This window comes from Cebus imitator, unplaced genomic scaffold, assembly GCF_001604975.1.
Source record: "Cebus imitator isolate Cc_AM_T3 unplaced genomic scaffold, Cebus_imitator-1.0 Scaffold57, whole genome shotgun sequence".
Lineage (NCBI taxonomy): Eukaryota > Metazoa > Chordata > Mammalia > Primates > Cebidae > Cebus > Cebus imitator.
In genome coordinates this window covers 6488633-6510720 of record NW_016107372.1, presented here as the reverse complement: position 1 = coordinate 6510720, position 22088 = coordinate 6488633, and the positions used below count along the sequence as shown (strand labels likewise).

Below are 22088 nucleotides of genomic sequence, written 5' to 3'. Positions count from 1 at the left end.
AACTGTGATACAAACACAAGCCGTTGTGATGTGAGGTAAGCATTTCTGTAGGACTGATGCCTTGAAGTACAAATGCTTTATTAAGGAGTCAGAGGAACAAAGCTTTGATGTGGACATTTCTGGCCTAGTGAGGGCTCTGCCTGAACTACAAAGCCCACTCTCTCTCATTTCATTCTAAGAGGTTTTGTTGTCCTGTTCAACAGCATGACCATGGCTAGAGAATTACTTCCTGTAGTTGTGCTTTTCGTTTTTAGAAAAATTTTCTTCATTTATCTTCCCACTCCTGCTTCTTCAATAGACTCCCACCAATTTCTTCTACACCATCCTTGACACACATGACAATGCATTCTCTTTAATATCCTCAGGCGTATTTTCAGGCTTAGAATGCCTGAATTAGCCCCATATTAGAAAATCTACAACTCACATCTTCAGATAAAATGGGCTCTAATACTTGAAGTTCATTTCCTGAAGAAGGTGGTACCTGGAAAATTCTCTAAGTTCTGCCCTGAGGGCGGGAGCTACAGATTTAAGCAGTAAGATAATTAATTTGTATGAGGACACACTCTGAATGTTTCTCTGGCTTTCAATGATTCCAGAAAGGCATCTGGAGCTTGGGTTTCCCTCATTTCCCTCAGGTCACTGTGTGTGCGTGCTATTTTCTGTTTTCTAAATGTAGCTCTTTTTTGACTAGAGACAACTGTTCTCCTTTTAAGTATCACTTCACTGATTCACCTATTTGGTCATTATTTATGGAAAGCTGACTGCATGCCAGGCTCTTAGCAGGCACTGAGAGAGGACAGAGTAGAGGGCAAGGCAGGCGGCCCGACCCCTTCCTCTGTGTATCTTCCATCATGGTGGGGAGACCAACACCACACCATGACTTCCACACACACACCTGTGTAATCACATTTGATGAGCGCTTCAGACACAAAGCAGGTGCCATCTGGATGAGTGACAGGATGGTCTAGCTTTGCCCGTTGAGTCAGGAAACAGGGAAGGCTTCTTTGAGGAAGTGACTCTTAAATTGAGTTAAGAGTTTAACTCTTACATTGAGTTAAATTTAACCCTTAAATTGATGTAAGAGTTGAAGGATGGGTAGGAACCCACCAGGCCAATAAGGGGAAGGAAGGGAGAGTGGGAGAGCTTCCCTTCCCCACTGAACAGGGGCTAAGTGTCAAAGGGATCACCGGGTCTTGGGGAAACTAGTGGATGTTGTTTGCCTGGAGGGCCTTGGCTGTCTGAAAACTGAGGTAAATGCTGCCAGTGTGTGGGTGGTGAAAGTTGAGGCAGAGACAGGGTGTGTCGTGGTGAGTTAGAGACCTCAGCTAATTTGGAGAAAGAAGCTAGAAGCATAAGAAAGAGAAACGGAGGAGCTGCTGAGATACAGAAAAATACAGGGTTTGGTGGAGATGGGGCATTTTGTGGAAATTGGCCAGAGCTGATGGCATCAGAGGAAAGGTAGGTTTAAATAGTTGTGGGTGCAGGGCTGGGGATGAGAACTCAATTGGACTTGAAGCATCAGAGTTTGCCAAGAGAAATTTTGGTCCAATGTATACATGATACCTGGATTATTTCATTTTTCCTATGGATCAGGTATGGCTTTTAGACAAAGCAGCATGAAGCAAAAAATGAAAAGCAGATACACATTGAATTTAAGAAAGGAGAAATACATATGTTATGTACTTGTAATAAGAATAGTTTAGCTGTTGCCAGAAAACTCACATTGTGGTAAAATAAGCCTCCTTGCCATGGAAAGAATGAGTTTGTGGTAATTTAACAATGGTAATAATTATATGCGTATAATTTTGCAGTTCATGAAATATTTTGATCACATTTTGAAATATTTTTCCTCTAGATCACATTTGCTACATCCTTAGGTAGCAGAGACTCTGTTAATATCATTTCCCTGAGGAGGGAATGAGGACATCAGAGCTAAAGTGACTTGCCCAGGGTCACTGAGCCAGAAATTCGGTGGGGTGCCTCTCAAATGCAGTTCCGCCAACTTCATGACCTTCTCATTAGGTGAGCCCTGGGAAAGCATTGGGGATTGAACTTGGTTTTCAGGTAAAGGTCTGAAGTCTTTATTTTTAACATTTAACATTTTTAACACTTGAGTGTTGTCAGTGGAAGCAAACCATACTCCAAGGGGTGTGTGATCCTAACATACTTTGGTATTTTGGTCTGAAGTTTTATGGTGTCCGGGGTTAAGGGATTAGGAGTCTATCTTTCTTGAGGGAGGCATCAAATTATGCCCTTAACATTCTTCCTTGGTAGTATTCAGACACCTGCCTTTCTGACATTTCATGAAATGATTAGACTCATCCTGTGAATATGGGAATTACCTCACGATGCTGTGAGTTAGAGAAAATGCTAGTATTTCAGGTCAACATACTCACCTGAGTATTTATTGTTGATACAACAAACGTCGACACTTTGAAAAGTGGTTTGCCACCATCAACCCATTTAATGTCACTCCCACTATGCTGCAAAATAAAGTTTGTTTACTGTCATTGTGACCATTTGAGAGAAAGAAAGTAAGTAGATTATTTCGTTTATGTTAATGTGCTCTTATGATCCATTGATCTTGTATCACCATAGAGGTGGAAAATAAAAAATGCAAATACATTTAGCACTATTGGTAGATGAGACCGATATGATATCGGGATCATTTTTAACAGAACATTTCTAGTGGCCATAAGCTAAACAAGAGATGTGGCATAAGGACAAGGCTACCAGGGACGTATCCTCTGTGATCTTAATTTAAATAGCAGAGAAAGAATACAACCTTATGTCATTTCGCTGTTATGCTTTTTTAAAATCTTAAATTATACATTATTCAATACCTTTCCGCTTGCAGAATCTTGAAAGCTTATATAATTAGGAGGCAGACTTGTTGCTATTGGGATGTTGTACTCTTGAGAAGCTATCTGATCGTGTTTCATCAGAGGAAGCCAAGCATATCCAACTGTGTAAAGAAATAACAAACAAAAATTTTGAGTATGAACCTCTATGGTGAGAAGTCACAATAACGCTATTTATTATTTATGAATACTAAACTTCATGAAAAATGATTCAGTAAATCAGAGCCAATTCAAACAGAAGACATGTGACTATGCCTAAGATTGCTTCCTGGCGGTACCTGATGTTTCCAGAGCCTCCTTCTTTTTGGCGTTGGCTTTTGCATTGATGTCACAGGTGACGTGATAAAAAGAAAACAAAATATGGTGTTTCTCATGGAGTTGTGTTGGTAGCTCAATTTTTACCTGCAAGGAAAGAAACCATAGTTGGACTGAGATTAATATTACTTGCCCAAGATCAGAGCAAGACAAAGCATAGCTTTTAAAAATTCTTGTTTTTTTCTTTTTTGCAGACAGAGTCTTACTCTGTCTCGCAGGCTGAAGTGCAATAGCACAATCCAGGCTCACTGAAACCTCTGCCTCCCAGGGTTCAAGCAATTCTCCTGCCTTAGCTTTCCCACTAGTTGTAATTGCAGGCACGCGCCACCATGCCAAGCTAATTTTTGTATTTTTAGTAGTGAAACGGGGTTTCACTATGTTGGCCAAGCTGGTCCCAAACTCCTGACCTCAAGTGATCCGCCTGCCTCAGCCTCCCAAAGTGCTGGGATTACAGGCATGAGCCATCACACCCAGCCTAAAAGTTCTTTAACTGAAATCTAGGTCCATGTTTAATAGTGTTGAATGCACTGATTTAATGCTGAATAAATATTGTTTCTGCTAGCAGTGATGTATTCACATGTTGATATTTTTGCTTCTTTACTGTGATGGATGATGATAATTTAGAATACCTAGTGTTTCTCAGTAGATAATTTATGCTACCAGGGTATAGATTAAATACATGCACATACATATGCATAAACACACACAGATATAACTGCAGAATGTAGATAGGATACACATTGAGGAAGTGTCCTTAAGGGACACAAATTGAATAAAGAGTAAGTCCTTGCCTCCCAGAGTGCGGTTGGGACCAGTTGCGTAACCATCACTTGGAAGTTCGTTAGAAATGCAGAATTTTTTTTTCTTTTTTGAGACAGGATCTTGCATTTGTTGCCCAGACTAGAGTACAGTGGCACAAACACAGCTCACTGCAGCCTTGACCTCTGGCTTTTTGATTTTTGTTATTCTTGTTGTAGAGACAGATGTCTTACTTTGTTGCCCAGGCTAGAGTCTCAGACACTAATCTAGACACACTCAATTGGAATCTGCCCTTTCATAGGATCCCCAGGATTTATATGCCCATTGTTGAGAAATACGGTGTAGTAAATGGTGCAGCTTCCACATGGAATCTATCTCTTTTAAAACTAACCAGCATGTCTGTGTTACTGTGAGAACTAATGAGACATTTTGGGAAGTGATCATGCTGTAGCTACACAAAGAATGCTTCTGAATGAACATAAAATAAAAATTGAATTAGGTTAACAGTATATCTAATGAGGAGCATACTCCCTATTTCTGGAAAGAAATGTGTTCAACTAACTCTCTACATTTTATCGTGCTTTTGAGTTTTCAAAGCCCTGCCACGTACATCATTTCATTTTCCCCAGTAGCCTTGTGAGGTAGAAAGGCGCAGTGTTAGGAACCAAGGCTGTGCATGTTAGGGGGCTCTGGGTTACTGCCAATGTGGTGTGGTCAGTAAGAGGATCTTCCAGGATAAGAACCCACATCTTGGGATCACCATTTTACATTGGAATGCCAGGATCCTGTTCAGGTAAGCTGCAGGCAGCTCATTATCAGCAACCGAGTAGTTCCCAGAATTGTACATATTCTCATGTGAAAAAGCTCATGGCTTTCATGAGGCTTCCAGGAAACAAATGAAAATGAGAAAGATTAAAACAGTTAACAACAGTAAAAATATTAATTAAAAAAAATTATATATCTACAGAAAACGCATCTTCCAGATGGGCTTTGTCAAAGGGTCAGCTGATAACACTAAATGTTCTGCAATGTGGTCATGGTTTTCCCTTAACTGTTTTTCACTTTCTGTCCTGAATTTGTGGTGGGAAAATTAAATGCATAAGTGAAATAAGGTCAGGCAGGTAGTTTCACTGGTATTCCTTTAATTAGTTTTTAAACAATCAATGTCCACAGTGTGGGAGGCAGAAAGATACCACTCCCTAGATGTCCTCCATGTTCTAATCCTGCCAATATGCTACCTTACATGGTAAGCAGGACTGAGCAGATGTGATTTTAAGTTAAGGACCATGAGATGGGGAGATTATCCTGGATTTTCCAAATGAGGACAGTGTCATCACAAAGGTCCTTATAAGAGGAAGGCAGAGTCATAAGAAGTGAGAACAGAAGCTGAGGTCAGAGTGATGGGATTGTTGGGAAAGTTCAAAAGCCAAGGAATGTAGGCAGCCTCTAGAAGCTGGAAAAGAAGAGGAACTGGAATCTTCCCTAGAACCTCCTGAAGTCTTGTAGCCCTGCTGCAAGCTTGATTTTAGCCCTGTGAGCCATTTCAGACTTCCGACCACCAAAACAGTATGATAACAATTGCATGCTGTTTTAAGCTGCTAAATGGAGGTAATGTGTGAAAGCAGGCACAGAAAATGTCTACAAAAGGTGTGATATTATGAATATCAGCAGGTCACACTAGTCAGACCTTAGCTTTATGGTTAGAAATTAAATTTTATCACTGAAACTTGTTTGTCTAAAGTTGTTTGTAATGTAAGCTAACATGTATAGTAATTGAGCAGAAGCCCAATGAGTTTTTCTTTGTGTTAGAGCAGAATGGTGAAGCTTCAGGCTCTGGAACCACATGGCTTGGTTTGATTTCTCTGACTTATTATGTGCCCTTGGTAAAGTTACTTGACTTCTCTGAGCCACAGTTTTCTCATCCATCAAATAGGAAAGTAATGGTGATACCAGCTTCTTGGAGTTACTATGGGGATTCAGTGAGATGATGTGTGTATGGAATTTAGCTTGAGGCTTGGCACATAGCAAGAGCCTTGAAAGTCGGCCAGGGCAAGGCTTGTTTCCTGTCATGTGTAGAGATGAGGGGGTCCAAGATCACTGAATTTCAGGCAGGTTATAAGTAATGGAATTGGCTCAGGCTCTAGTTCTCTGCTCTCTTCCTCATGACATGAAATACTGCTATTGATTGGTAAAGCTATTTAACACAATCTCTTCACTGGCCAGTAAAATAAAAGAAAAACAATTACTCACTTAAAAAGAAAATATATAATAAAAGCATTTTAAAAATCCCATTTTTAAAAGGTCACTTCTGTCCCGAAATACATGAATTTGCAACACACTCCTGGAACAACTGTCAATTAATATAGTTTGGAAATCCTGGTAAATACACACCTGCCAAGGCATGTCCTTAGCCAGATGAGGTCTAGAGAGAGTGTTTCTCACTGCATGGTTATCTGACCATTCACCCACCTTTCTTAGGAGCCTCTGGGGGCAGTGGAGGGCTGGCCCTTACCTCATCTGAGAAATCCGGGTTCTGGGAGTGGTGCAGAACTGCTGTGTACGCGGCGGAGGTGAAGAGGGGACCTCCAGGTTTTCCATAAATACACTGTTTAAAAAGTTATGAGTTGAACAATTATGTGTCTGAAATTATCCCTGGGTGAAAAAAAGGCCATAACTCTTCAGTTACCAACCCTGGGACAATGGCAAACTTTGTGATAACTTGCGAGGCAAAGCTGGCATCTAATTAACCTTGAACTTCTTTGGCCTACTACCCTGCGTTTATTATACAATGGGAGCTGCTGAAGATAATTTGATGGATTTTGTTCATCATATAGATAACACACCAGGGCCAAATACCTGTGAGACGGGAATAATACAGAGTGGCCACAGGAGAACAGACAATTCCAGGCAGAGGTTTCACACGATTAGCAAAAAGTATACTGTTGAAATAGCCGCATAAGGGAGTGGCCAATAAGACCCCAAAAAATAAGATGTGGGCCAAGCTGGCTAAGACCAACTGCATCCAGCATGGTGCTGGATTTGACCTAGGTTTCTCCTAGGACCTCATGCTCGCTAACATACTAAATCACACCTCCACTAGCACCTGGGCAGTTCTGAGAACACCCATATTTGCCACAAATATAGGTGGCGCCACAGTTCTGAGAAATCTTTACCTTCAGAAATCTTCATGAATGTTCCACCCGTGGTTAAAGAAACTCATAAAGATAGACACCCTAAACTTTCTTGCAGACGACTATCTCTCTTGAGTATACCCACTCTTCCTTCCTGAGTAGGTACTTTTTGTTTTGCAGTAAATCTCTGTACTTTCACTATTTTCTAAGTCATCCTTGAATTCATTCTTGTGACAGTGTCAAGAACCTGTTCACCGGGGTGGAGGTCCTAAATACACTGTTTAAAAAGTTATGAATTGAACAATTATGAGTGTGTGAAATTATCCTTGAGCAGAAAAAAGGCCAGACTCTTCAGTTACCAAGCCCAGGACAATAGCAATGACTCAGACAATGACCCGGGACAATGGTCAGTGTTTGGGGACCTCCCCTAGCCCAAGGGTATCATGTGGACCAATGTGACTTTTGATTTCCATGGGATAAGTGCTAACTTGTTTAAGACTGATTCCTGTAGAATGGCTTCCTGAACAGACCCTGATATGGTTAGACTTTGTGTCTTCACCCAAATCTCATCTTGAATTATAATCCCCACATGCCGAGGGAAGGAAGTGATTGGATCTTGAGGGCAGTCTCCCCCATGCTGTTCTCATGATAGTGAATGAATTCTCAAGAGATCTGATGTTTTTATAAATGGCAGCCTCTCTCTCTCTCTCTCTCGCCTGCCACCATGTAAGACGTGCCTCTTCCCCTCCCACCATGACTGTAAGTTTTCTGAGTCCTCCCCAGCCATGCAGAACTGTAAGTTAATTAAATCTCTTTTCTTTATAAATTACCCAGTATCAGGTAGTATCTTTACAGCAGTGTGAGAATGGAGTAATACAGGCGTCATGGAACCAGCTCTGGTCTAGAGTTAAGGTCTTGTGCAACCACAAAGATTGGTTGGACCCCAGCTCCTGACATGCCAGCTTCTGAGATAGGCTGGTTACAGTCTCCACCACAGTATGCTACTATTCTGTCCAGCCCTGAATCAGACCAGGGCTTGTGATATGACACTTTTTTATAACTTATAAGCCCCCTTTGTCCAAAGCTCAGGACTTCTCTTCTGGAGTCTGGCATTTGGCTTTGCTGTATCTCTGTGTGATGTTTTAGTATGCAGTGAAGCAGGGGACCCACACACCCATGATTGCTCTTCTTTTCTAGAATTTTCCCATAAAAACACTGTTCTACAGGCCAGACATGCTTGCCATCTGATCATTGCGTCTGTTGGCTTGACAACTATATTTCGCTTGAATTTTTCTCTCCTGATGCTAACACTAGTTTGGAGTTTAGTGCAAGTGGATGCTGATAGTGGCTCAAGGCTATTAAAAAAGAGACTGTCTTTAGTCTGCCTGATTAATTCGATCACTCAGTTGATTATTGTTCTTCCGAATAATGCTGCAAATCAGAAGACCCAATCTGTACCTGGTAGTGTGCTGTAAGAGGTGACCTCAGAGAATGGTGCGGGTTAGTTAGAAATTACTTTTGTCCTCTACTACCTCATACCTTTGATTTGCTGAAACTGTTAAGCTTGGCAGCAGGCCCACTACAAATAATTTCCCCCTCAATTTTTACTTTATGTGGTTTGAAATGCCTAACGTAAAAGCAGCATACGATATATCAAATATGAACTCTAAGGAATGCCATTCAGTTGCAGTTTTATAGAGTAAAACGGCACCTCATAGTTTTATGGATTTTACCAAATCACGTGATCAAAAACTGGGCCTGACTTCCCAGAGCCATTTTTCAGTTCCTCAGGTACTTGGCCACGTGCACCTTCCATAACGGTGAGCATCCCACGGGCCCTCCTACGTTAACCGTCCGGCCAGTATGCAGCAGTGCTTCTGTGCAGACCACACGAGGGCTGGCTGGGATGTTCTGTTTTAAATCAAGCACGCTGAACCGAGAGTCAGGCTAACCTTTGAAAAAGGCAACGTCTTCCACAGGGGAGCCTTTGCATTTATTTCACATTAGAACGGTTTCCTTTTTTCCCAAGTCATGAATAGCTACAAGAGCGATGAGACTGGCATTTCTAATAGAGCTAGTTAATGATGACTGTTATATCAGGTATGTTTCAGATCTAAAACAAATGTATTAAATCACTGCTCCTTCAACCACACTCACACAAAAAGCCCCGCAATGGTGGAAAGAATCCCTTCACCCGCCTTCCCCCTTTATGCTGGGTCCCTTTGCTGACTTGGCTCACCTTCAGGGGCTTGGCACTTTCTTCATCGGAATTTTTGAATTCAATGCACACAGTTATATTTCGTGCCTGAAATTACAGAGAGAATAAATGGACATTGTAATTTCCTATCAAATAACATTAAAAAACCCAAGTGCCTAAAATAAGTAGCTTCTAATTAAATCTGAAAAATGTAGAATACCCAACATTTTCTTGTGACATTATCTATAATGTTCTGAAGTAACAGAAGGATCTGGAGAGAGTACTTAAAAGGGAAGTAAAAAGCTCATATTGAAAGGGGGCAGGCATGCTATTTTTAGAATATCTTAAGAAACGAAAAAAATATTATCTAGAACAAAATTATTTCAGACTGATTTAGAAACGATTATTAATGTGCTACAAAACTGCGTCCTTCAACACTTCTAAGATAAAATTCATCACTGTCTCTTACTAAACATTTTCTCCAGATGGTTTTCTATAAGAAAGTGTTGCCCTATAGTAATTTGTATTTGCATATTCAGGAACTATCTTATATGGTCTAAGTATGATGAAAAGAAAAGACGATATCTCAGAAACTTATATCCTACCTTGTTGAAGCATTTCTGGCTATCATACTTGAGGTGTTTGGGGTAAATGTAAATTTGATTTTTATATACTCTATAAGGTCGACAATACTTTGTTGAGTCATAAACAAATTCTTCTACCTCCACTGTGGGATCTGTTTGAGCCGTCATGTTGAAAGGCTTGACAGGAATAAAGGACGATGTTACACAGTCTTAAAAAATCAGAAAATAAGAGTTTGTCATTTAATATGATTCTTTTGAAGTGAACAATACTTAACATATTTTAAAATGAACCCACTGAAGATAGACACTCTAGGCTTGTACACCATTTGATATTAACTTAAGCTAGCATGAAAAATTTGTAAGAGGTGGGCACGGCAGATTAACAAGCTACATTATTTAGTATCAGAACTGATGTCTCACAAAAACCAGTTAAGTCTTTTAGATGGATTTATAAACATTTTCTTTTTGTATTGTTTCCCATAAAAATAAATTTTAACTAATGAACCACTAAATATAATAACAGCTATTTTAAGAAATAATCCATGAATCTTTGCTATAACACTATAAAAATATTACAGATCCTGCTATATGATTGAAGAAAGCTTTGTCCAATAGATCTATTACTGATAGTACCAAATGGATTAATAGCAATATCTCTCTATGAAAGGATGGGTGAAGTCCCTCTCTACAACACTAGATGCAGTTTGTCTATTTTTCTCTTCAGTTTTTACCACTTTTTGAAACCTACCCTTGGAAGAACAGCTTAAGAAAAAATGATTAGGAATGTATAAATCAAAACTCCTGTCACCAGTTTGAAGGCTGGAGTTGTGGCACTGAAAGAGCAAGGCCTTCTACCTTCCTTTACCCCACCTGAAATCTGACTGTGTTCTAAAAGGCAAAATGATTAGCTACGAATGCTTGAGAATCAGATTACGGTTTTCTTTTTTCAAAAACCAATTATAATATTTTATTATGTGTTCAAATTTCTCTAATGTCCTACCATTCTTCCAAAGAGAATATTTAATGCCTCGTTTGTTGTGTTTCCTTTCCATAGGTAATAATAGTCCCAAATCAGGTAGAGGAAATGGCTTAGTTTATCTTCTGCTTTTCACACCAATCAATATAAAAATGATTTGGAGCCATGTCTTAAGTTAGAATGCTCATTACATTTCATATTAAAATGATTTGCAGAAAGTTACAAGGATGGAAAACTTAATAGTGCAATGGTAATCCAAATATCCCGTGGCAATAGTCCTCTGTCTGTTTAGAGTTCGTTATAGAAGGCTTTTATTCTTTTTTTTGCTTTGCTGAGAAAGTCACTAAAAGGTAGAATCAGAAATAACAAAACAAACCAATTTTACCACTTAAAAATTAAATTCTGAAACTCTTATTTATAAAGTTAACAGAGGCTCCTTCTAAAAGTTTTTGCTGACAAGATTTTTGACTATATTCTGAAAAATATATGTACTCTCTATATAATAATGCAGTCTGACAATATTTCAGTTATAATCACTGCATCGCCACTTGAGTGGCTACACACAGTGTTCAGAGTAGACCTCTGGCAGCACAGCATGGCAGAACCAGCCTCTATTTTGAGTGAGAGGAACTGGGTAGAATATGTTCTTCCATTATGGGCTATTGGTTTGTTAATCTATCTGAATCTGACTTTCCTCCTTTGCAACCCTCCAGGGTACTGAGGATGAAATGACATAATTTAATACCTTGTTGGGTGCATGGTGCATACCAGCTAAATGTTAGGTTTTCCTGAATATAGTTCTTGCCCTACAAAACTCATCATCTTTCTTAATGAAGCAAAAAGAAGCCCCACATTTCTATAGCATCATAGATTCCAATTCCATATATTTCAACTTTTTAAAAACAAACAAACAAACAAAAAGAGCCTTGTAACCCACCAACCGACCAACCAACCAAAAAACCCCCACTAAATATTCAATATTCAAAACTCTGCAACCAAACCATGACATCATCATACTTGGATGCTCCAAAGGAACGTTGTCAACAGCAACATCCAGGCTTCCAGGAATGGTCTGTATTTTGCTTATCCTGTCAGCCCTGTAAGAATGCATGAACAAGGAAACACACACAGACACACACACACACGCAGTATTATTCCAATTTTCAGGGAAAAAGCAGTCATCTACAATTCTGAGCTTTTTTTAAGGTAAACAGTAGACTCTCAAATAATCTTGTGAATGATTTTGTTTAGTTAGTTTAATTTTGCAAACTAAAATACATGTGAAATTGCAAATAAAAATACAAATTGGGAAGGGGTCAAGTCACAGATTTACTGAAAAAGATTTTAAGTTTATTTCCTTTTACTTCAGATAACATAAAAATGATCAAAAAAGTACAAGAGTAAATGACTGAGTTTCTCTTAACAAAAGCCAATAGTATTTAAACTGGCTTCAGTGATTCACTCTCATAATGAATTTTAAGAAGTTTTGAGGTGGCTCACACCTATAATCCCAGCACTTTGGGAGGCCGAGGTAGGCATATCACGAGGTCAGGAGTTCGAGACCAACCTGGTCAATAAGGTGAAACCCTCTCTCCACTACTAATACAAAAATTAGCCAGGTGTGGTGGTGTGCACCTATAGTCCCAGCTACTTGGGAGGCTGAGGGAGGAGAATCGCTTTAACTCGGGAGGCAGAGGTTGCAGTGAGCCAAGATCGCGCCAGTGCACTCCAGCCTGAGAGACAGAGTGAGATTGTCTCAAAAAAAAAAAAAAAAAAAGTTTTGAGAGCAAGCTTGGTTTTTGCTTCAATTGCTAAGTGGATGGCCCATATTCTTCCTCGTCACCCGCAAGCAAGGAGGACAGGGTCCCTTCCCTGAGCGCTGTTTCTTCTGCTCTCTCCCACCCCTATAGTGTGTGCGGACACCCCTTTCCCAGCCGTTTCCCACTCACATGCGCTCTCTGGCTCAAGTCCTTGCATTTCCCTCCCACTCTCTCTCTATTAAAACCTCTCGCCAATCTTCCTTTAGAGTAATATGGAACCTGCTGATAACAGTTGCAAGTGTTATCCTTCTCAGGAAATCTACTTTGAAAGGTGGAATAATTACAGTGGAGGGTCAGAGTCAGCTCTTCTCAGCTTGTGAGAGCTGAATGTTCAGTTTTCAGGAATTTTGCTTGACAGTTAAACACAGTCATTAATAAAAATTAAGTTATATAAACTTATTAAACAAATTATATTAAACCCAAAGGTAATAAGTACTTAAAATTCACCACTTTCTGATTATTTTTCTACATGGTAAGATTATCTGTACACCTCTAACTGTATGGTGGAAAGGCTATATTATGGTGTATATCTCTTCTTAACCCTATGTTCAGTGAAGCCCCATTGGTAGGCTGGAATCAGCAATGATAGGAGTATTTACAGCATAGACACCAGTCATCAGTACAAGTTCGTTATTTCCTTGGAGAGTTGGTTGTGAAACATTTGTCAGCACCCCACTGAGAATAAAAGCCATAAAGTGTGAAGCTGACATGAAATAATTTAATATCAGCATTGCACTATGTATTCTAAGGTACCCTTTTAATTGTCACAGTGATAACTTTCCTTGCTATTTACTGATAACGTGGGTTTTGTAAGAGTTTGTTTTTTTTCTATTTATAACAGATCACTCCAGAACCTTCTGCCTATTCTCTTCTGCTCAGCATTACAGCTTTTCACACTTCAGTATACTGGCAAAAAGGTAAAGAGGAAAGGCTGGGCTTTAGGAAGTTTATGATATGAATTTTGGCCAGGATGTTTGATTACTTTAAAGGGGAGGAAGCTCTCTCCATGTAAGAAGTGGTCTCTTTTTTTTGAGACAGGGTTTCACTCTGTCACCCAGGCTGGAATGCAGTGGTGCAATCGTGGCTTACTGCAGCCGCAACCTTCCAAGCTCAAGGGATCTTCCCACCTCAGCCTCCAAAAAAGCTAGGGCTACCGGCACATGACACCACACCCAGCTAATTTTTAAAATTTTCGTTAGAGAAGATGTTGCCACTGTGTTGCCCAGGCTGGTCTCGAACTCCTGGGTTCAGGCCATCTTCCAGTCTCGGCCTCCCAAAGTGTTGGAATTACAGGTGTGAGGCACTGTGCCTGGCAGGAATGGTCTTACAGCATCAAAAAGAAGTTAGATTCCAGACTCCTCCCAGATGTTATTTTCCATTTTTGTTTCACTTTCTAAGGTTTATTTTTCCCAGAACAACAACATCAACAGCACATTAGTAAAAACTTCTCTTCTTGTCTCATAGAGTATATCCTCTACAGAAGCTGCAGAAAATATCAATTGTTCTTGCTTTATAATGTTATATTATTTTCATTTTGGATAAATGAATGAAGGGATACGAGATTATTGATTCTTTGATGGGAGAGGCAGAGAGTCAATATTTGGGAAAGGGCAAAGTGTACAAGAATACTGTGTGTGTATTAGAGGGCCAGTATTTCATGATAAATAGCTTGTAATGAAAGACCTCGTCATCATTAGATGTTTGATGTGTGGTTATTCTTTTAAAAAATATTGTGGCATGCATATGTTTCCTCTTTTGGCAATAATTTCCACTGTCTTTTCTAAAAGTATTCATATAGCTATTATGAGTGATTATATTTACAGCAAAATAATTGTTAAATCATGGTCCTAAAATTCCTTAATACTTTTCCTACTGAGAGATGTCTATGTCCCCTTCCTTTGAATCTAGGTTCTGTTTCTGGGCTCTGTGACAGCTTGACAGGTGACTATGGCAGAAACGGCACTATAACAGCTTCTGGCCCCAGCCTGAAATCAACAGTGGTCATTTCCTGCCCCTTGAGACATTTACTTATAAAACCAGCCACGATGCCACAAGGAAGTCAAAGAATCAAATAAAGAGAATCCCTCAGAGAAGGACCCAGATCTCTAGCTCACAGCCCCCGCTGAGCTTCCAGCCAGCAGCCAGCACTGACTGGCCGGATATGAGGCATCTTGAAAGTGGATCCTCTGACCCCAGATGTTCTCTCTCAGCCCATGCCTTGTGTGGCAGAGATAAGCTCTTCTCACTCAGATGTGCTCAAATTGTGGACTCAGGAGCACAATTAGTGTAGTAATGTTGTTATTTTAAATCATTAAGTTTTGGGGTGGTTTGTTACACAGCAATAAATAACTGACATAGTTTAACATTTCACAGTTCTTCCATATAATTCTAGCAAATTTTACTTTTGTGGCACTATTTGGGCATATGTGGAGTCACCTGAAAAATATCTGCTTTCTGGAGGTTTGAGCATTCGAGAAATCAGATCCTCAGGTATTTATGAGACAATAACAAATCAACGTGGCTAATTTATGTGAATTTCAAGGGTATAAAAATCCATACCTCCTGTACTCTGACACTAGTTTTATTAGGTCCTCAGTTGAAATCTTGCTGCTTTCTTGTCTATACAATGGTGAAAATCTTGAGTCTCTGTCCACATTTCCCTGGTTGTCCTTGAATACTGATCTGAAAGAAAATATTTATTCAGGTTGGTATTTGGATATTTTTCATGAAGTTGTATGTTTAAGGTGACTATATTAATTAAACTTCTTATTTATAATCAGAGAAACTCTAAGAGCGTATAAAATAAAAAGAAAACTTATTGTACAAATGTTTCATTTATGCACTTTATTTTTGTTATCTTTAATTTCTTATTTTTAACTTTGTATCCAAAGTGATAACATTCCATATTTACAATTATATATTTTTTATGATATCTCACATTTAATAACTTATATCAAAACCTTGGAGTATTAGGGAAGTGGAGAAGAATAGGACACATGTTATTCATTTAAATTATTTCCTCATGACACCTTAAACCTGGGCAGGACAGAGTCACTTCAATTTGGGTGGCACTACTAGGATTTATGAAGAGTGGCACAGGGATAAGGTTGTATATGCAAGTGTGGAAGGCCTTAATCTTGACACATTTTCATGGAGTTAAATGTGCCCATGTCCTAACATTTAGGTCAGAGACAAAGATAATATGGAAGGCACTTGAGTCAGACTTTTGTTTTAAAGAAAGAGAACACTATGGATCCGAGCCACTTATTTTCTTCCATGGTCTATTTCATTGGAACCAAGGAAAGTTAGGCTTAGTTGAAATACATAACTTGTTTTTGTCCAAATAATACAGTAATATCAGGTAATACTTGCTTCACACATGCACCATGCTTAGATGTCAGTTTTAGATGAAGTTTCTCATATCTCATTGTACAATGTGTGGTTTAAAAAATTTAACCCATATATTTTCTTCAATGTTAGAGAGATATTGAATTCTTACTTCAATGTTAGAGGAACACTGAATTCTTACTTCTTCTAATGTAGGTGCTTAACTAGAATATTTTATCACTCTTTAAGTTAACTGAAGAATTTAATGCACAGGCTGAAATGGCCATTTAAATGGATATCAGATCATACAGCTTTGGTATTAAATAGAGCACTAAAAGAAAATGGGCCAAGATTTTATCAGAATGATATTTTTAGACACCTTCAACTTGTCTTCTCATTTTTTCACTGTTAAGTAGTGAATGAGGGAAGGTAAAGAGGCAAATAGCATTGGGGAGACAATAAAAATAGTAAACACGAACATTATTTTTATTTAAATATTCTAAAGGGCTTTTGTTTCCATGTGTCATGTGTTGAAACTAACACATCACAATTTCCAAAATGAGAGAAAGCTAAATTGAGCTTGGGCAACAGCTTTTAAATAACTAGTGACTTCCCTTTATTGATAGATGTGAATCGTGGAACTCAGTTTCCTGTTACCCACAACTCTCTCATGGAAGCTGCTCACTTACATTGAACACTTCATAAAGAGAATGAAGAGTGCAGCACCATGGGAGAAGTTTTGCTCACGGTGCCGTACAACCTGTGGTTGCTCAATAAATATATAACTGGAAGGAGTAAAATGAATGGATTCATCTACACAGATGGTTTTGTGATGGCTGGAACACTGTGCCCAGTTCCAACTGCTACAGTTGAGCAATGATCAGTATATTGTGAGGGTCTTAGCACCATGATATCTGGGGTATGATCATATGAATCATAAAATATGACCCAGCCATTCCAAAACCATTTGTGTAAGTTTTTTGTTTTCTTCCCCAAAGGAAAAGAGCCTTAGGTGTCCCTGATAGATTCATTCACAAACAGCATGAATAACCATGACATGTAGAATGAAGTAGACATACTTTTTTTGTGGCTGTGGAAGAGAACACATAAAAGTGGTTTTCAGTCAGCTGAAGATTATTTTGAAAAATAAATTATTGAATAATTAGAGTTCTAAAAAGACAGATACAAGGAAGCACTGTGGATTGCACTTGGATTTTTGTCACTGGATGGATTCAAACAGAAGTTGGACAACCATTTGTTGAAGATGTTGTCAGTATGGGAATTAAATGATAGTTGCACTGTGCACCTTCCACAGTTGTAGAGATATGAGAATAAAATGTTTATTTTAATTTTACTTAATTAAAAAAATTCAGCATTGAGTGCTGGTCTATTTAGAATATCAAAGGAGATTGTCAAAGAAATCACAAAAAAGTCCTGGCATGGATGTTGGCACATATGATTCTGGGGATGATATGCATGGAAAGGGACCCATTCACAAGCCAGACACATTTGGAAGGGTCAATTTTCTCCTGAATCAATGAGTACAAAATACCCTGTGTAGTCATCTGCGTATGTTCTCTACTCCTCCCTCAAGGATAACCTTTTCACTGCAGCTGGTGCCAAATATGGAAACACCAAATTAATTTCAGAAAAAGCGTTGTTCACAGCGATGAGCATCTGTGCGTACTGCAGTGGGAGGGATGATTAGATGTGGGTAAAAATATGGTCATAATCTAAATTTTCAATTCTACTCTTTTAATGACAGTTGATTGTAAGGGCCAAAATGTCTTAGGGTACACTGAAAGCTATACTGCCAAACAAACTGCAATCTAGAAAGCGTAACAGGAAGGAGCAGTAGCCGCAGAATCAGCAGTATCAATTAGGTATTGAAGAATATCAGGAAGCTGGCAATGACATGGGCAACAACCAGCCTTCCTCTGATTTGTTCACATTTATTTGAAGCAGTTTCCACATTGTGAAAGAGAAATTAAAAGCTTCGGCTGGATCTTTTGTACTTTTTTGTGGTTAGGTAATCCAAGTCGTATGACATGATATCTTTAGAACTGTACTGCTATCTTTCTCAGTTGTCAGAGAAATTTATGTGGAAGTAAATCACATATGTATATATACAGATTGGTGGTGTTTCCTAGCCTACAACCAGACCAGTAATTGGGCATTAATATGGTATAAGCTTGTGCTTTCATTGGCTTTCCTATTCTATGAATGATTTCAATAGTCTGTAATACTGTCGGCCTCTCCAGAGGCTTCATCTGTCTTTTTTCCAGCATGTTTTACTAGACAACTTCTAGTTGTCACTAGTGGATTGTCACTTCTAACTTCTCAGGTTCTTTCAATAATGGGTAATTCTTTGACTTCTCTCCTTTATATCGTTCTTCATTGCCCCAAATTTATTGGAAAAGGGGACTTGTTGAAGTAGATATGATCTCTGTAAGTGACTTTTAGTAATAATAATATTAGAAAAATGATTTCTAAAAATAACAGTTTTCATTGGGTTCATAGCTGTGCTCATCAGTCCTTATAACAGTAAATTAGATATTCTTAATTTCTTCTTTTGTATATTAAAAATATAGGTAAAGGCAGGTTGTGAGTAACTTGTCCAACTTCACTTGGCTAATAAAGGATACAGTGGTGTTTTTTTTTTTTTTTTTTTTTTTTTTTTCTTTTTTTAGAGACACGGTCTCACTGTTTTGCCCAGGCTGGAGTGCAGTGGTACTATTGTAGTTCACTGTAATCTCCAGCTTCTGGGCACATGTGATACTCCCATCTCAGCCTCCTGAGTAGCTAGGACTACAGGTGTATGCTACCACCCTTCGTTAATTTTATAAATGTTTTTTAGAGATGGGGTCTTATTATGTTGCCCAGGTTGGTCTAGAACTCCTGGCCTTCAGCAATCCTCCAGGAGGCCTTGGCCTCCTAAAGTGTTAGGATTATAGGCGTGGACCACCATGCCTAGCTATAGTTAGGATTTTTGAGCTCAGCTCTGTCTGGCTCTAAAATACCTGCTTCTAAAATCTCAGAGCAATGTTGGATCCTTAAAGTGAAAAACGTGTGCACTATTATAATTTTGTTATACGAGAATATGTCACAGACATCTTGCCTTTACTTGTGCCAGCAGGTTTTCCGGAGGGAATTGAGAATGCTTAATAATATCAAAAATGTTTAATCAGTGAATTATAACTGGTTAGCCTTTCTCTTAAAGCTTATGAGAAATAAAAACAAATTCATTATAAAGGGTTCTGTATGTCTAAATCCCATCTTTTTCAGCAGAATGTCCTGGCAGTAGTTGCTCCTACAGAAGGGGATAAAAAAGGGAGGATAAAGTACTATCCACGAGGTATTTTATGCCAAATGCTTCTGCGCTCGAGATTGCACGTACTACTCATAAGGCAGGTATTGTCAGCTTCATTTTATAGCTGGGGACCCTGAGACTTGGAGTAGAAACTTGTTCCAAGTCACACAGTAAGTAGTGGCCTGATCTACATGTTTATCAGACTCCTAGGCCTGGACTCTCCCTCCCTTGCTATGATGCTGCTTCAGGGCAAGCTAATTCCTGGAGACTGCATGAATCGATCTTGGTTTACTGCTGCCCAAACTGCCACATTTCTCCTTCCTGCACCTGCTCATCTCCAACTTTAAATAACAACCTCCAAAGTATGACAAATAGCAGTAAGTTTACTCTGAATATACATCACTGGGAACTGTGAGGCTTAAAAATGGCATAATCAACAGGTTCTCTCTTTCTTCTGGATTTTAAAGATGGATACATTGAGATAATGCTGCCAAAGTTCGAACGAATGCTTGATAGCCTGTCTTATTTTGTAGTTCTAACTTTTCTTAGTTCATTCGATTGTGTACATTCCTGACCTTTTAGTCTTATGAGTCTATGCCAGGCTCTTCCTCATTCAAGAAATTCTTATACTAATAAAGATGTAAAGAGATTGAGGAGGACATTAATAATTGATGATTAAACCGATCTGAAATGCAATTATTTGGTTATGCATCCAAGTGAATGACGTGTCCACAGAACTCAGCCTTTCTATCAGAGAGGCAACTGGTGCTGATAAATTTGGCTACGCTAAACAGTATCAAAATCAAGATGAGTTTAAATGATTGGTTTGATGGTTTCATTTGGACATCCATATATAGGCCTGAGCTCTATGCATGGATGAAAACATGCAGCTGCATAAGAAATAGTGCATCCATCTGAATTTTAGGCACACCGGACTCTCAAGACTGACATAATGTCAAAGGTTTGTTAAGTCAAATATATATAATAAACAAGTTATGACATTGATTTGATATCTACCAAGAACCCATAGCATACCGGGTCATGCATGCATGGTACACATGCCATGGCCCTCTATTATAAACTGTATTGCTAAACTGTCTTGTAAAATGTATGTCTCAGGGAAGCTCAAGATGTTTATGAAGATGACCATATTAGTATTTTTCTAGGTGTAGACATGTTAAAAATAATAGGTAATACAAAAATGTTCAAAGCTGAAGCTTCCAATGCTAACATTAAATGTATTTCTCATCTGTTGGTTGCAACTGTTAACCTACCTTACCGCCCAAGCGAAAGGCATACGGTATTTTCCCAATTTGCTGCAGAACTGTCTGTTGGATTTTAGTATCTTTTGTGCATACTAAAGAAAAAATAAATACAAATATTGTTTAGAAGAGCACTTTACAAATTGTACACATAAAATAATACTAAATACTTTTTCATATTGTTTTATACTGAAACAGCATACCCCTATCTTACTGGCCCATGGATTTCACCTTACAAAGAACCAAATGGTGTTCTCTGTGTTCAAACTTTTCTTTCTTTCTTTTTAGCTTGGAAATTTCAAATGTAGAAAATATCCATGTCCTGGAATGTCAACTTTTTTTCCTCTTTTTTTTGACTTAAGAGATTTTAAAATCTTCAATGGTAAGTATTAGCAAATTTATATTTACAGTTTATTCTATATCCCCTTTTATTTGTTAGGACAAAGGGCAGGAAACTGGTTCTATAAAGTGCCATATAGTAAATATATTGGGTTTCATGGGCCATATATTCTCTGTCACAAGTTTTCAACTCTGTTTCTGTAGCAGGGAAGCTGGCATAGATAATCCATAAATGAATGTGACCGTGTTTCAATAAAACCTTATTTACAAAAACAGGTGGTAGGCTGCATTTGGCCTGCACACCATAGTTTGCCAAACACCGAATTAAGGTATTCTCATAAATATGTTAAGCCCTGCCCTAAATTGTCATACATGCTCAGATTAAATTCTTGTAAGTTATTTCCCCAATATATTTCTTTGTCATGGAAAATATAGAGTTTTAATATTTATTTTCTATTAAACAGTAATATTTGATTATTAAAGAAAATATAATAGAAAAAAAGAAAGGAGAAACATATTACTTGTAGTTCCACCATTCAAAGCACAGCATTCTCTTTCCTCTTTCTTTTTTCACTTAAGTGTTATTATAATTTGATATACAATTATTTATCTCACTTTGTTCATTATCAGCATTGCTGATGTCTCATTCACTTGCTTTTACTCAGATGATTCCTAATGTTTCATTCTTATTAATACTCTGATCCTTTGAGTGAAAGCTTTAACCACATTTGGATTTATTTCTACCATTAGATTCTCAGAAGTCAGAAATTACTGGGTCAAAAGAATGTAAACCAAAAAAATATACTTAAAAATTTTTCTGGTGGATATTCATTTCACCAATAAGTGAATATTTCAAGACATACAAACTTGATAACTCAGCAAGAGTGTGGCTTTGTTTCTTAAAAGCAAATGAAGTTGGCCAGGCAAAGTGGCTCACACTTATAATCCCAGCACTTTGGAAGTCCAAGGTAGACCAATCACTTGAAATCAGGTGTTCAAGACCAGCCTGGACAACATGGTGAAACTCCATCTCTACTAAAAAATACAACAAATTAGCCAGGTGTGGTGGTGTGCTCCTGTAATCCCAGATACTGGGGAGGCTGTGGCAGGAGAATCCCTTGAACCCAGGAGGCAGAGGTTGCAGTAAGCTGACATCGCACCACTGCACTCCAGCCTGGCGACAGAGAGAAACTCCATTTCAAAAAAA

At 38.5% G+C, this 22088-nt stretch overlaps 1 protein-coding gene across 11 annotated transcripts in view; it reads right to left on the bottom strand.

The window, feature by feature from the left end:
- The window catches only part of DOCK10 (dedicator of cytokinesis 10), a 277707-nt gene that overhangs the window by 77491 nt on the left and 178128 nt on the right, over nucleotides 1-22088 (bottom strand). For all 11 annotated transcript variants that reach the window (XM_017529018.2, XM_017529020.2, XM_017529013.2 and 8 more), the window contains exons 14-22: nucleotides 20555-20637; nucleotides 15203-15325; nucleotides 11841-11920; nucleotides 9869-10056; nucleotides 9306-9371; nucleotides 6448-6540; nucleotides 3140-3263; nucleotides 2844-2965; nucleotides 2397-2483 (exon numbers count right to left, since the gene is read on the bottom strand). In XM_017529018.2, the coding sequence (XP_017384507.1) occupies nucleotides 2397-2483; nucleotides 2844-2965; nucleotides 3140-3263; nucleotides 6448-6540; nucleotides 9306-9371; nucleotides 9869-10056; nucleotides 11841-11920; nucleotides 15203-15325; nucleotides 20555-20637 (966 nt within the window). The remainder of the gene's footprint in view (nucleotides 1-2396; nucleotides 2484-2843; nucleotides 2966-3139; nucleotides 3264-6447; nucleotides 6541-9305; nucleotides 9372-9868; nucleotides 10057-11840; nucleotides 11921-15202; nucleotides 15326-20554; nucleotides 20638-22088) is intronic.